The 15,997-nt window shown below is 39.4% G+C and overlaps 1 protein-coding gene across 1 annotated transcript; it reads left to right on the forward strand.

Moving 5' to 3' along the window:
• Positions 1–2,192: 2,192 nt before the first annotated feature.
• fscn2a (fascin actin-bundling protein 2a, retinal) lies at positions 2,193–10,209 on the forward strand. Its single transcript, XM_022210285.2, has 5 exons — positions 2,193–3,280; positions 6,814–6,970; positions 7,297–7,418; positions 7,523–7,690; positions 7,800–10,209. The coding sequence occupies exons 1-5, from the start codon at positions 2,461–2,463 to the stop codon at positions 8,003–8,005; spliced, it is 1,473 nt and encodes a 490-aa protein (XP_022065977.1). The 5' UTR covers positions 2,193–2,460; the 3' UTR covers positions 8,006–10,209.
• The last annotated feature ends 5,788 nt before the right edge of the window (positions 10,210–15,997 follow it).

The raw sequence follows: 15,997 nt of genomic DNA on the forward strand, positions 1-15,997 counted from the left end.
CTTGGTTATAATTTCTGATGTGAGTTTTGAGCCTTGCAGGCATCCATAGCTACTTCCTGTTCTGTTCTGCAACCAACAAGTGAATTCGTGGCAGAGTCTTCAGAGTTATTATTGTTGTTCCCCGTTTTCTCAAGAGTGAGGAAAATATATGCCTGTGAGTACTGAATTACATACCGATTGTGTTATTGCATTGAGCAAGTACGATGTTGCCGAGTTTGATCTCGTACTGTTTTCCGCGACCGCAATGCTAACCGTTAGCATGTCAATGGGTTTTCCCATAGGGATTAGCATCAAGCTAGCGGACTTTGTTTATATGCGTATTTTCGTGTATGTCGTGACTTATTGTATTTTTCTTGTCTTTTCAGTTTTACAGTATTCATGTGGAGACAGTAAAGCGTGGCCTGAACCCACAAAACGTTGTCTTTTTTATGAAGACTGTTCACTACCTGCCAACTTAACAAGACGTTGGGGAGGGCAGAATACCACTTATTAAGTACTTATAATGCAGTCTTGAAAGTGTCACTGCCCTTAACATCCTGAGCCATCCATTACCTGGCAGTTTCACAACTCAAGGCATATAGGGGTTAGGTCCTTAATGGACCACAAGCCATGTGATTTATGGTTGAAAATATACATCGCACTCCTTCAAGAACCAAAAAAACATGTCCAGATGTCTTCTACTCAAGTTCTTAGAATTAACATGACTGCAAAGACTGAGAATCTACACAGACATTGTCCCAGTGTTGTTATGCCTATATTTAATTTTTTTCACTTCCCCTTTGAGTGTGGCCTTTTGGAAGAGCTACAATCATTTTTGTTTGTTTGTTGACTTCATCATACAGTGCATCATACAAATCAGTTCATTTTGGAGCAAAACTCTTTCTACCTTCATCCACATATTTTCTCATTCTAAATCAATGGAAATTTAATATGCATAAAAGGAGGCTTTTGTGTCACAGCCATAATCAAATTGACATTCATCACATGTTTGTGCTCCAGAAATAGTTTCCGTTTAGGTCTAGCATACAACCAACTTCTCGGCTCAGATTAACAGCAGAGTGTTAACCCCAGTGGTGGTCTGGGATCACCATGCTAATCACCATTAACTGTCAGGACTAACAGAGGAGAGCACTTTTCATTAAAAGATTATTAAGAAAAATAACACTTTAAAGATTTTTGCTTTGTACTAGAGTTCAAATCACACCCTTTGTCAAATTTGGTATTCACAACACACAGGTCTCCTTAACATTACCCTCATCATGCTTGGGAACCTGTGAAAGAGGGTGGTAATGCTCTTACAAAGGTTGACCGCAGTGACGCGCACTGTGACAAAGGTCATGGGGCATGGAGCTGTGTCCTCTATTATTGATTGAGTGAAGGAATAACAGAGGAAGAACAAGGATTGGAATCGACTAAGTTGAAAATTGAGAAAGGGCAGATGTACATTCAAATGCGTGGCATTCAAATTTGCCTTCGCTGAGCTCACTGATTTTACATATTTAAATAGCTCAAAGAGCTTGCTGTAATCATGCTGTGAATATCCAGTTTCTACTGACCTGTATGTGGCAAAATGCTGTGAGAAATTTCGTAAAGAAACTGTTGTACTGCTTCGAGAGTTAAGACTATGCTTCTAAATCAGTCACCCATGCTCATTAATGCTGCCCCAATGTAAAAGGAGTACTTTGTGAATGCAGTTTTAATCCCAAGATGAGGTCTTTAGCAAAACAGAATGCTTGTTCATGTTATAATTTTTTAAAAATGTGTTTATATTTACGAAAACTGCCCCTAGATAAAAATCTCTGTAAAAGGGAACTCAAAGGAGAAGAAGGGATGCAACCAAAAGCATCTTTAGTCTCTGGACATTTTCCAATTAGACTGTGGTTAGCCAGCAGATCAAAGCAAGGATAATCCTTGGGCTGGATAACATGGCTACTATGGACCTAAATATTAGAGAGACAACCAGGAGTAGTTTAGTTGACAAATGGGTGTGTCAGTATGCTTTATTGCGAGGGATGACAGGAGTGGAAAGGAAAAGGGAAGGAACATCAGAAAGTGTAACACGTAAAAGAGAGAATGAGAGAATGAAGCTGCACTGATGGTGTACTGGAGAAGAAGAAGGAGGAGGGGAGGTTTGCAGTTGGTGCACTGGTACGTGACGTCAGCAGCTTGTTGGATTGAGGTGCTGTGTCCTGCTGATTTTAATCCTAACTCATTAAGGAACCGAGAGCAAGTGCCTGTGCAAGCCCTCTGGGGAAAGAGAGAAAGTGACGGGAGAAGGACAGAGCACTAACAATCCATCAAAAGAGACAAGTGGAGTTAATTCACAGCTTGAGAGACAGAAGAGGGGAGAAATTCTTTGACTTTTGCTGCTAAGTCTCATGCCTGTTTTGCCTCATTGCCCTTTCCTTTGCTTTTCCTAAACCTCTCTGCTCGTATTCGTAACGTGGGGCCTGTTCAAGCATGCCCACCAACGGACTTAACCGGGCTCTCAAGCTGCAATTTGGCCTCATCAACTATGAGAACCGCTACCTGACAGCTGAGGCCTTCGGCTTCAAGGTGAACGCCTCTGGTATAAGCATGAAGAAGAAACAGATTTGGACCTTGGAGCAAGTTGGGCAAGATGGCCAAGCAGTGTTCCTACGCAGCCACCTGGGACGTTATCTGGCCTCTGACAAAGATGGGAAGATCATATGTGCAGAGAAGCCTGACCCTGAATGCCGTTTCCTTATTGTGCCCCAGTCCGACGGTCGCTGGGCGCTGCAATCTGAGCCCTTCCTGCGTTACTTTGGAGGCTCAGCTGACTACCTGTCCTGCTTTGCCCAAGTCATTGGGGAACAAGAGCTGTGGGCCGTCCATTTGGCTTTACACCCACAGGCCAGCCTGCTCAGTGTGGCTCGTAAGCGTTATGCCCATCTGTCTGCTTCAGATGGAGAGATCTCAGTGGACAGCAACATCCCATGGGGAGTGGACTCCCTGGTCACCTTGGTATACATGGATGGCAAGTACAGCCTGAAGACCTGCGACAGTCGTTTTCTCAGCAATGATGGAAAATTGGTGAAGGAGAACAACAACAACACTAGCTTCACGCTGGAGTTGAAATCTGGAAAGCTGGCTTTTAAAGACTGTGATGGGAAATATCTGACCCCAGTGGGACCCACAGGAACGCTGCGTTCTGGCCGGTGCTCCAAGCTTGGAAAAGACGAGCTGTTTGATCTCGAGGAGAGTCATCCACAAGTAGTTTTTCAAGCGGCCAATAAAAGATTTGTCTCAGTCAAGCAAGGTAACTCTCCAGTAATGCGAAAAAAATGTTTTTTGATCATTTTCTTTATCTAGTTACAACTCCTAATACTAAGAAAATGGACTGGAGTGCAGCACTCATGTTATCCATCTTCTAAATCCAGTATTAGGCGTACCAGAACCTTCAAGGTGGGATTACTTTCAACAGTGAAAATCACAGAGGCTAAAATAGTGAGATTTGATTGTTTGCATTTTATTAATTTAATGCATTCTAAAGAATTCTGACTGTACTTAAAATGAGGCAAGGCAATGGAGTCTTAACGTAAAAAATGGACAGAGACTAACAAAAACAAACTGAGTTCACTCTGAGGGAAGGAGGAAATTAGGAATATCATGCATTTCAAAATAAGAGACAAGGCATTTTCTTCTGCCATGATTTCGCAATGACTATGCAGCTGCAGCAGGTTGTGGGGTCAACCTTTATATAAAGGTGACTTGACTTATGCATTTAGGTGCACATGAGACTAGGTGAGACTATTTTCAAATCCTACAGAGGCAAAGATATTGAAAACATCATACACACATCTTCAAAAGGACTCCTTGCAAATGCCTTGACAAGACAAATGTTTTGGGTACTTTCAACATCTTTCAATAAAAATGCAATTATTATCTTCCAGGTACAGTTGATTTAAAATCAGAGGTTGTCCCTGATTTAGTTCTATATGTTGGATCCGTCCAGCATTCTATTTTCACACATTTCTCAATTCCTCCAGTTTTTGTAAAATTATTCCAAAATCGAACCAGCATGGTTTCACAGACTGCTATATTTTTGCAGGTTTATGCATCAGCGTAAATAACAAATCTGGCTCAAGTAAAATACCTTGACAGCGTAGCACTACATAGTACATGGTGTGCCATTTCACAAATACTGCACTTTCCTGAGTAGAGAAGAACCACTGCTTCATGTTGTGGATGTCAAGTTGAATCAACTATTACACAGTCTACAGTAATGAGGGCTTCATATTACCTTGGTTTATTTTTCTTAATCGTCATAGTTAGGTTACAGTAACAAAAGCATATTCACAAACGTTTCATTTGCCAGATGATGGATGCGAATGTCCCCTTTTTACATTGGCTCCAGACTGGTTGACAGCGGTACTGTGGAGGTAATTGTGGTAATGGGCTTTGTCATTTCCACTGTGTGTCCATTGAAGATTAAGCTGAGTGCAAATGACCAGGGCAGATCTGCACCCCAGGAGTGTCAATTACCATCAATGGTCTTTAAGTCATGCAGCTACTCGCAGTTTACAGTCATCCATCATGTGCAGTTCTCCAAATTATGTTGATCTATAGTCCTATACGGTGACAAGAAAACAGCAGCAGCTACAGCCATGCCTTACCAGACAGATCAGTTACATGATCTCTTTCCAGTTTGCATGATGTGGTCTGCTCTGTCCAGTATACTAATGTAAGTGTGGGGGAACTGGAGAGCAAAATGTGTTCTATTGCAGTCTTTTACAGCTTTAAAATTAAATTAAAACCATATTTCTTGCAAGCATTGTTATATGACCTGCTAACTGCTGCAGTTATCTCTACAATGCACATACACTACTACAGCACAGGGCTTCTTAGACTAACTTTAGACTGCATTCATTATATGCTCATCCATCAATAGCATTCTACATGAAGAAAAGTCATTACCAGGGCAATATTTCAGCAACTTGGAACTCCATCCTCATAATATAGGGCAAAGACTTTTATTTTCAACTGTAGTGTTTGGCCTTGTCGCAGCTCCACGTTTTTTAAGGAACAAGGCACTGAAAGCTGCTTAGTGGGCCCTGCAGTGCAGATTTGCATTTCACCACTCAGGGAATTACAGCAAGCGAATGAACAGGAAGGGTGGAGGGGTGACTATGGGGGATTAGGGTTGTAACGGGATTAAGAGAAAGGTTGAAGGATATTTCGGTGGCATCTAATTTGAACTACAGCAGACACAGTTCAGTTTTGTCTGTCTGTGTATTCGCCACCACCCCACTAGACAGAGTTTACACATGTGGAGAAAGTATGTAACACCAGACTGGCTACAAGTGAGATGCTTGTGTTTAGAGAACTGGTTACTAATGACTGGAAAGATAGGTACAATTTTAACAGATTTTCTCATTTTCTTTGATGTAGTGTTGTGTGCAAGATGATATTTCAATGCAAAGCAGATGACTCAAGTTGGTCACATGAAATTTGCGTAAAAGCAATGGTTCAGAAACCGAGGCTTGTACATGGCTTTAAATCAGGATAATTATCTAACAATCTTTTGAAATCAACCCCTATATACTTCAAAGGTGAAATTCAGTGTATTCCAATGATAACATGTTTTCATGGTGCGTAAAATAGAGTGAAACGCAACGTAAACGTAAAAATGCAGCAGAGCATAACTGACTTACAAAAGTATAGGATCAACCCTATCTTCCTATACCTGCACAAACAATGTGTATATGTTTAATGCTTAAGACATGGATTTCATAAACCAAAACAATTTAAACCAACCACTGACACCTCTACCCACCCCTTTCAGTGCTTGTTCAAGCACACCGGCTCACCTGTAAAATTACAGGAAGAGTGGAAAACTACTCTGCACTATACAATGGCAAGTTATGATATTGGAGGAATTCAGCCATAAGTGCTTTACAGGAAACCAGTTTTGAAAAAGAAGAATTATACAGAAAGCCAGTTGACAGGATTTGATTCCTTAGGTTAAAAATGAAACTCCAGATGTCTGTGTTTAAGACAGACAGGAATGCTCAACCATATTGTTGAATGCCTATTTCAGTCATGACACACGCTAACAAGACGAAAAATGTTCCTCTCATTAAATGGGATCTTTATGAATGTTTATTATAGCAAACATTGTAACGTAATGTAATCACATCCCAGCCTCCATCTTGTTACTAAACAAACAATACTGTGAATACAAATTCATGTCAGTAGTACTTAGAATTAAGTAATATTAATAAACATGTCAATATGTAATATGTGCTACTCCACTTGGATGTGTCCTTTTATTCTTACAGAATGAGAGGTTCATTAAGCTAGCAGGAATCTTAAAGCAACAGCAGGGTACCATACATCTGTGGAAATGGATAACAGCTGTAACATTTGCTTTCTCGAACCAAGGACCGGCATTATAGAAAACCAAGCAACCACATGTAATTCAGGGGGGTGCTGAACAAATTAAGGTTAATGTGTTTTTTGAAATAGGTTTCATATTACTGTAAACATGTATTAATAAAGCAAATAAACATGCTGTGTGACATAACAATACCTGCTGCCTATGTGAGGAGACAGAACCTTTGAATGAGTCACTGTAGACAGAACACTCTATTCTGTGGCACAACAATAGAGAGGGCAAGGACGTAATTAATGCTGGATTACTATTAAGAATGAGTCTCTCTGGCAAAGACTGAATGAGTATATGACATTCAAGGACAGGTATGTCATTTGTGAGGACACAACATTGTAATCCATACATTCTATTGTCCAAGGCACAACTATCAATGCTGTCTCTTCTTCTCTTATTGCCAGGAGTGAGCATTTCAGCCAATCAGGATGTGGAGACAGACATGGAGACCTTCCAGATGGAGATAGATAAGGAGACCAAAAAGTCTATGTTCAGGACCAATGGTGGCTCATACTGGACTTTAGTGAGTCATGGAGAGATCCAGTCCACTGCCACAGAAGTGTAAGTGATTCTTCTAGTTGTAAAAGACGAGTTTTCACTTAAAAGAAAATCTAGCTGCTGCAGGAACACTTGCTGTCTCTCTAACTTGCATAAATGTACAGTGTATTATAGTATATTATTTTTATTGCACAATTTGTATTAAACACACGTGTCATTTAACTTTTTATCTTGATTCTATTGTGATGCTGTATTGTTTTCTTACTTTATTCGATTTGATTGAATATAGCCTATAGATCTATCAATCTAGCTTTTCATCCATCTACCAACCCCTTAGTCTTCTCACCTGAATCTTCTCACCTATCCATCCTTGTCTTTTTTCCACTCAGAGAGGTCAACACAATGTTTGACATTGAGTGGCGAGGACAACGAGTAGCATTCAGAGCAAGTAATGGAAAGTACGTCTGCACAAAGAAGAATGGGCAGCTCTCAGCGGTCAGCGATACAGTGGGTAAGTGCTTTCAGACATAACGCTTGGGATTCAGTGCTGATTTTGTACCCTATATCTTTGTCGGCTCCTGAACACCAGATGAGCAACATTTATCCACATTGCAGGTGATGACGAATTGTTGCTGATGAAGCTCATCAACCGCCCAATGTTGATCCTTCATGGCGAGAATGGCTTTGTGTGTCACCACAAGAACTCCAACACTTTGGATGCAAATCGATCAGTCTATGACATCTTCTCACTGATCTTCAATGATGGCGCCTACAATATAAAAAGTAAGTGTTTTTGTGTGTGCACAACATATATTTGCATATGATACCATGACATATCTACTACTTTCTTAAGCAAATGGCCTAAATGTAATCGAGTGGCATTTATTTGCAGGTGTGAACGGAAAGTTCTGGTACGTCTCGAGCAGTGGCCTGGTGTGCTCAGATGGAGAGAAGCCAGAGGACTTTTTCCTGGAGTTCCTGGAACATGGACGTGTCGCCATCAAGGGCTCCAATGGCAAGTACCTCCGTGGAGATCAGGGAGGTACACTTATGGGTGATGGCCCATCTGTTGATGCATCATCTCTCTGGGAGTACTGATCCCTTCAATGAGGGTTGTTAGGAAGATCCTAACACACAGATGCATGACCAGCTTTTGTCAGGTCTTATGAAGCAGACTGACTGGATAACATTTTCATGCCTGATTTTATACTAGGTATCCTATTCCATGTTTTTTGTTTTGTTTTTCTTTTTTAAAATTGGGAAGGAGAGAACATTCTAGACAAAAAGCGTGTTTTTTTTCTTGTGAATGTTAGATATTTTGTCTTTCAAATGAAACAAATGCCAACATCAAACAACACATACTGTGTGAAAATGTATAAATTCATAAAGGGAATAGGGGAGTGGCTGTTACAATTCTTTCAAACACACTTTGTTCAATATACACACAATGGCAGCCGTGTTTTTGAAGACAGCCACATTGGTCAGTCATAAAACACAGAGAAAGAGAGGCTCAGTGCCTAACTTGGTTTGCTGCTGTTGTAACTGTCACACATTTTTTATTTAACCTATTCAGAAAGTATTTTCATTAAATGCAACAAAAGGAACCTTCAATCCTTATGTTGCTGCTACCTATATTCCACATGCCAAACTGACAACATATCTTCAGAAGAGAGCAACAAAAACCAAAAAACATTTGCTAATCAAAATGTTGGCACAGAGAAAGTCGCATCAGTGCTGAGCAACATTCACATACCAACTAAAAATATTTTAAAAAATAAAACCTGAATGATGAAATCAATGTGGCTGCATTCTTAGGTTTACTTAAGAAAACAGGGATACTCATTTATAGACAAAACATATTTAATTTGCTTTAGGTCAGTAGACAGCTACAGTGATATATATTGTGCAGCCTCTGGTGACATAAGTGATTTCTTACTTTTAAATGCTCTCTAAGAAAAGTGTGGTCTGAGTCACGCTAAGTAAAGGTAATGCACCATTGTCTTCAAAGGCTGCAAACGGCCGGAGCCACGGTGCTTTCATTTATCTTAATGGAACATTTGCAGCTACCATCAAAGAGCATAATGAAACAATTCAAATGGACACGAAAAAAATAGACCATCTCACTCGCTTCTGCAATGCTGAGAATGTAATTTGAAAGAAGACTTAAGGCAGCCTCACCGCAAACACTAAAATCCATTTTTTGTTAGCATAGATGTAACACATACAGCGATCACACATGTTCAGGCACAAAGAATACCAGAAGGAATATCGCCCATCCATATCAGGGACAAGTAAGAAACCAGAGGGGGAGCACATATAAAGCATTTGATGGACTGCACATCATTTCCAAATGTACCTGGTATGAACTCAGAAAATGTTTCTCTGGTGTTCTGCCTTGGGGCCTTAATCCACACTTTACTCTCTGTCCCTTTATACCTTGTTTTCATGTTGGTGGGTAGTAAGACAATAAAATACAATGGATTTTAATAACAGCTATTTTTGAAAAGCACTACAAATATTGCTTGCTGGAATACTTTTGTATAAAAAAATGTCAGGCCAATACAACAGTGACAATTTATGGGAATATCAATAAAGAAAAATCAGTTTGAATCATAGCTTCAGTATGAAAGATGGGCATAGCCACTCATTGGTTTGTGGACTACAGTTTTAAAACCTCAAGTATGGCGTTTTCTGCTGGTGTAATGTCTGTTTTACTCTCAATGGGATAACAGTTCACAAAATGAACATTATGCTGTTGTGAAGGAAACTTTAATCTAGTGATTGACACCATGAGCTCATTTGGAGAATGTTTACTGAGTTAGTAAATCAAGAGAGATAAAGGTTTTATTTTGTAGACCTGCAGGTTATATCCATCTTCTATAAACAATCTTATGTCTCAGTGCAAATCTTGAAATAATATTTGTTTTCCATCTGTTTGCCCACAGTCAGATTGGAATATTCCAACATTTTTTTCTGTGACTGTGCCCATGGGTTGTTTGTCATACCCAGCCCCATTCTGTCTGCAAAAATGTTCTGTCAGGCATCTTATCGGAAAACACATTATTTGACCTTTGTCAGAGTCAGGCTATCCATCTACCCTCTGCTTTCAGACTATGTGCACAGCTAGGCCAAGAACATCCCACTGAAACCGATATCAATCTTCTCAACTAACTGACAGGAATCAGCTATATTTCACAAAATGGTAGAGTATTCATCTACTGAAAACTGCTTTGGAAAATGAGATCAGTAGCTTGTAGTTGACCCCTACCCAACACACACTTTTTAATGTGGATATTTTTTTATTTTTTGGGGGGGTGGGGTGGGTGGGGGAACTCAATATCTCACATGACTCACTGAACTCATTACAGACTCCTGACACTCATCAAATCACTAAGGGCACAAGCTGTCCAGACTTTATTAGAACTGATGTTGGTGTGCAGTACTCAGGAAAACCTGAAAGTGTATACAATTAATCCAGTAGATTTTTGTCTGTTATTTCCCCAGGAAGTAATAAAATCTGCAATAGATCAAGTGTAATGTTGAAACCTGTGGTTTTGTGATGTGTGCAATTTGCAATGAATAGAGACACATTTTAGAAAGCCAGTTCTAAAATGCTTGGTTACCTACACAACCTGTATCAGCTCTACAGAGAGCTTCTGGCCATATTTTAGAATGCATTTAATATACATAGACATTTGTTGTTTTATTATCTCTGTTTACTGATATGATTTTTGAACATTTTATTGACAATAAAAACTTGGCAATATCTTTGTTGACTTTGAAAGTGAAATTTTGGGTCAAGCTTTATGAATATGAGAGTTGAATTTGGGAGTCATTAGTTCCGATGGTAAAGGTAATCGAGACAGCAATTTTTGAGTTGTTGGGTGAAATTCTGGCTTCTGCAGTCCATATGTCACAGTGTCAAATAAGCAAGAGAAAGAACCCCAAATTCTTCAGTTTAGACAAACACATCTGCCAGATCATTGTAATACAGTGACATCTGTCCAAGGTTTGTGTAGGGTTTTGATGGTGATAGGCCTCTACAAACTGAATGAACCAAACGGCATCAAAGGGCAAAACATGATGGAGCAATAAAGAGCAGGTGACCAGCAATGAGTTTTTTGTTCCAGAGCTCTAGATTTTACTTATGTCCACATAAAAAAAAACACACACACACATCTCACCAAACCAGCAGGACAAAAGAGTCACCAAGGTGCAGTGGACTGTAGCAGATTGTAGCAACAGAGCAGAAAGAGCCTCAATCTGACCCCCTCCTTCTCACACACACTGCACTAATCCCTCACCTGACCTTTATACCTGCAGTCTCCACCCACTCCTGTGAAATTACTGTCACCTGCTCACACTTACATTTTAAGCATATATATATATATATATATATATATATATATATATATATATATATATATATATATAATATTATTTACACTTCAAATACATAATGCAAATGACTACCGTCTGATATAGATTAAAGAAAACAAACTGAAGAAATACAAAGCAGACGTCAAATTTAGCAAAAATCCCCCTATACCCCCTCCCCTCTCTCTCTTCTGATATCTTAATTCAGCCTAATCAGATAATTGGTAACTGCTGGAGTCCTGTGGCTGCATCGTCATAATTGCATTCCATGAAAAGATGCCCCTGATAGAGCCCTGAGAACCCAGATATTGGTGCAGCACAAATACCAACATACTAGGAAAAGCAATGGCAGTTCCTGGGTCATGCCATATCAAGTAACAGTGGTAATAATAACCAAAAGGCCAAAATTGTTGCATCTATTTGGCTGCAGATCAAGGGACTAAAGGCTCATCAACTTAATTTTACTAAAGTGAGCCTTCTCGTCTTCTCTGTCCACCTGCCTGTGACTTGGAAATCAATCTTGGCATGTAATCACGATAATGTCTTGCTCTAGAAAATGCATCTTGAGAGGAGAGGAGGCTTGAGAAGCTATGAGTGAGGACACTTGGATGTATCTTAATTGGATTGGAAGCTGTGTCCACGCAAGACATCAACACTGACAACAACAACAACAACAAAAACGTGACACTCACCTGGAATATGCAAGCTTTGTTGGGAGCAGGACTGAAGAGTCACTTTGTGAATTAAATTAAAAATAAAACAAAACAGTTGACAGATGATGCAGCTACATGTCATATTTAACTGATGTCACTTTGAAGCACAAGTTCCAAGCCTAGGATTTTATTAAATGTCTGTTTCCTAGACTGTACTCTAAAGGAGTCGAGGAAAGGAATCAAGGATGTACAAACCAGACAATGAGAAGGGAGGGTAAGAGGAACTAAAGGGATTTTCCCATTCACTACAGTAGGTGGCACTGTGTACCTGGCTTAGTTCTTTCTCTGCTTACAGTAATGTTCACTGAAGTGCTTTAAAAATACCATATGCTGCTAGAGTCAAACCAACACACTGCAACTGACCTCATAACACTTGTTAATATTTTCAACAATCCACATTTTGAAACAGACTCAGCTGTCAGTTACAGAACACTACATTTATATGTTAGGGAGAAAAAGACATGATTTCCAAGTAGCTAGAGGCAGTCTCTCAGGTCGGTTATCATCACCTTCTCCAGGAGTTTCATGACGATTTGAAATATTTATGTTGCACAAACGAAAGTGTTTTTTTTCAAGGGTTTCTGTTGTCCCTCTTGAAAAGATACACACAAAAGCAGACTTTTTTCGTTTTTTTTGCCAGCGTCCAACACATTTCACATTGACACTTTGCCTCCACTCTTTTAATTCTATAATTACACTGGCAAAGGTTTTCTTTGAAAATCACAGCCCGTAAAATTCCTGCTCACTAAGCCCATTCATTACACACTACTCGGTGGACTGAAAATGTTTTAACTGATTAACTTTCTTTTACCATGACATTGAGTCTGCTTATTGCAAAGCACATTAATATGGGCTGTCAACTGTAACAGTGTAAGTACCAAAGATTTTCTAAAAGAATTCCAAAATTAGATAAAATATTTTCATGTCAAGGAACCAAGCGCTGAGCTTCCCTTTCTGCCTGTCTGAGTGGTAACCAGAAAACTGCAGCACTCTGAAGGGAATGGCTCACTTGTCAATAATCACAACTGTCATTATCTTACAACTCTGTGCGCTGTATTCCAATCCTGGCTAGGTTTGCCTGCAGGCAGAGTGTTCTGGACTAAAAATACTACCTTAGATTGAGGTTATTTGTGATAGATTGTCAGGCATCATAACTGAAATCCGCTAAGGAGGCTATCTCAAAAATACAAACATTGGAAAGAACTCAAGTTCTGATTTCTTTTGGAATCAAGGCAGGTATGGTTTTAAACAGATGGCTGATTAACACTAAGCCCTCTGCAAATCAAGCTTAAAAGGGACACGAGCCAACTCCTTGGATTGGCAGAGACTTTCCAGTAAAACACGCACAACAAATACGCACAGTGGATGAGTGTATACACTAGGTTCAGTGTAAAGGCAATGTGCACCCGGACACTTTTGTAGCAGCCAAAATTCAGGCCCTAAAACTGTGAAAGACAGCAGCCTTGATGTCACAAATTCGTCAACACAATGTAGAATTTAACAACTACTCACAACTTGCAACAAACAGAAATTCCTTGTTAAAACTGGTGGCTTCATTGCCCACAATCCAAAGACAACACACACAGGCACTGAAATAACCAGGCTCCCACTTTTAATTAGGATCCAAAAAAGACCAATAAAATTCTATAAAGACCCTAAAGCCAATGAGCCCAACTCCAACCATTCCAAAGCTACAATGAGGAAAAGACAGAAAGAAGTCCTCTCAGCTATATGGACCATAAAACCCAGCAAAGCAATGAACTGCTTCAACACAGACCCCACACAAATCAGACTGAAGGCAAAGAAATTTTAAAGCATCAACCACTGGACAGCATTACAAAAACTACAAAATAATGCTAATTAGCTCTGGACAGAAAAAACTGAGTTGATTCTGTTCTTACAATGAACCACCAGAAACTGAGAAAAACATGAGCAGCAACAACCTGGAAACTGCAAGTGGTAAACACCAACAGAGTCATTTCTGCCAACAGGAGGTGCAAACAAACAGTCTGAAACACAGACAAAGAGGAGGACATGTTGTTTTCCGGTGTACAGGGAAGAAACTGGACAGGAAAAGGAGGTGGTTCTGTTTCCTACCTTCTGTTTCTCTGCTAGTGTGTCACACTGTCTTCCACAGTTCAGGATATAGTGGTGGCTGAGTCTACTTCAATAACATTCTTCTAATGAGTATGTGAAGAAGGATTAGTCACCGTGTGCATCCTCCCTGCACACAATCATGTAATTAGGAATCTGCCATATTCTGATTCACTGCTGCATCAAGCTAAGATTAGCTGGAGGGGGAAGTGTCTAGCTTGCATGAAAAAATAGGCAAAGAACAATTCCAGCAAGATGAATTTCAAATAGCAAGTCCACTTGTTCCTTTGTAGTGTGTATTTGCATCTGGTAATATATTGTAGAAGGATGGTGAAAATTTTAGAACTGCAAGGATGTCAAAAAGTTCAAAGTAGCCAAAGAGCAAATGCTGTAAAATTACATACTGTTTTGTTTTTAATGTGAGCTTCAATATTAAAAGACAGACAAAACTATTTTCTCGTTCATCTTGCTGACACTAATAATTGGTCACCAGTGTTGTACTACTTAGCTACACAAAGCATCAAGAAATTCAGCTATTATCAGAGACTTTTTCAAATTTAAACTACATTAACAATAGCCTTTAATACAATGCAAATCTCGGGCAAATATCTGAATAATCTGCAAAGAAAGAGGCAGACCTGCATGACAGTGTCAACTAATGCTCTGATGAAAATACACAAGACTACTTCAGAAGATAACATAATCCCCCGAGCCTCATCAATTCTGACACATCGTGACATTTTGTTGTTGCTTTCCACCCAAGACGCCATTTGTGGTATTCTAATAAAAGAATTTGCAAATGACCTCTGGTTTAAATGAATGCAGTAAGGATACAAAGCCTGATGGCGAGACTGAAATGTTCCATTTATTTGTTTGGAAGCACATTTGTAAAGATGTTTGACTGAATTCTTCCCACAATATCTTCAAGGGAAGGCACAGTATGTGCTGTACAGCCCTGCTCAGATGGCGTCTGCAGTTTTGCCTGTTTTGAACAGATGCTAAGGATCTGACGGGTTTGATCAGAATTCACTTCTGCCATTACATTAGGGTGAAATTAAAGCCAACTGTTCTCCTCCCAATAAAAATGTTGAAATTATAAAAAGAAATGGTACAAATAATGACCACTGTAATTCCAAGGAGGGAAAAAAATCAATAAAACATGTTTTTGAAAAACAAACAAAAATAATACATCACTGTCTGCATTTGTGAAACACCAATTCTTTTTACTTTAATAATACTGACCCTGAAGTTCTGTTTTATTATAAACATGGTATTAATGAAAATGAAGCATTTTTGTGTGTGTGTGTATGTATGTATGTATGTATATATACATACATACATATACATATTTGAAGAGAATTGTCACTGCTAAGAGGATGACAACCGAGGACACCATGCCGGGTGTCGTATACACTGTTGAGGAAACCAGCAGCTGATGTCACAGAGGGTTCTTAAGCTGTAGCTAACAGCTTATGGTTCTACACACTGGAGAGAATCAGTGCCAGGGTACACTGGTGACTATTATGGTAGCACTTGGTGGGCCAACACTTTATTAAGACACTTTGTTAGTTTTTCCTTTAATTTGTCAGGCATCTGTAGTATTCTCTCAAAAATCCATTCTATAAGAGTGCTGACAATACTGCTCCAATAAGAAAACTGTCTAATCCATAATCATGGCGAGTCTTTTAAATGTGCATGTCACAGAAAGGTCAGCTGCTTGAAAAGCTAGCTGTATTTAGACACTATCAATGGCATTTATTGTCGCTCATGCAGGCACTCATGTAATGGTCTATGTTAAACACAGAGAAGGAATTAATTCTATTTTGTGTTTTATTTATTGGGATGTATGGCCTCTGTAGCATGCAGAAGCTCCAAATACAGCCTCTGCATGCTACAGTGGCTGCAT

This window comes from Acanthochromis polyacanthus, chromosome 21 (assembly GCF_021347895.1).
Source record: "Acanthochromis polyacanthus isolate Apoly-LR-REF ecotype Palm Island chromosome 21, KAUST_Apoly_ChrSc, whole genome shotgun sequence".
Classification (NCBI taxonomy): domain Eukaryota; kingdom Metazoa; phylum Chordata; class Actinopteri; family Pomacentridae; genus Acanthochromis; species Acanthochromis polyacanthus.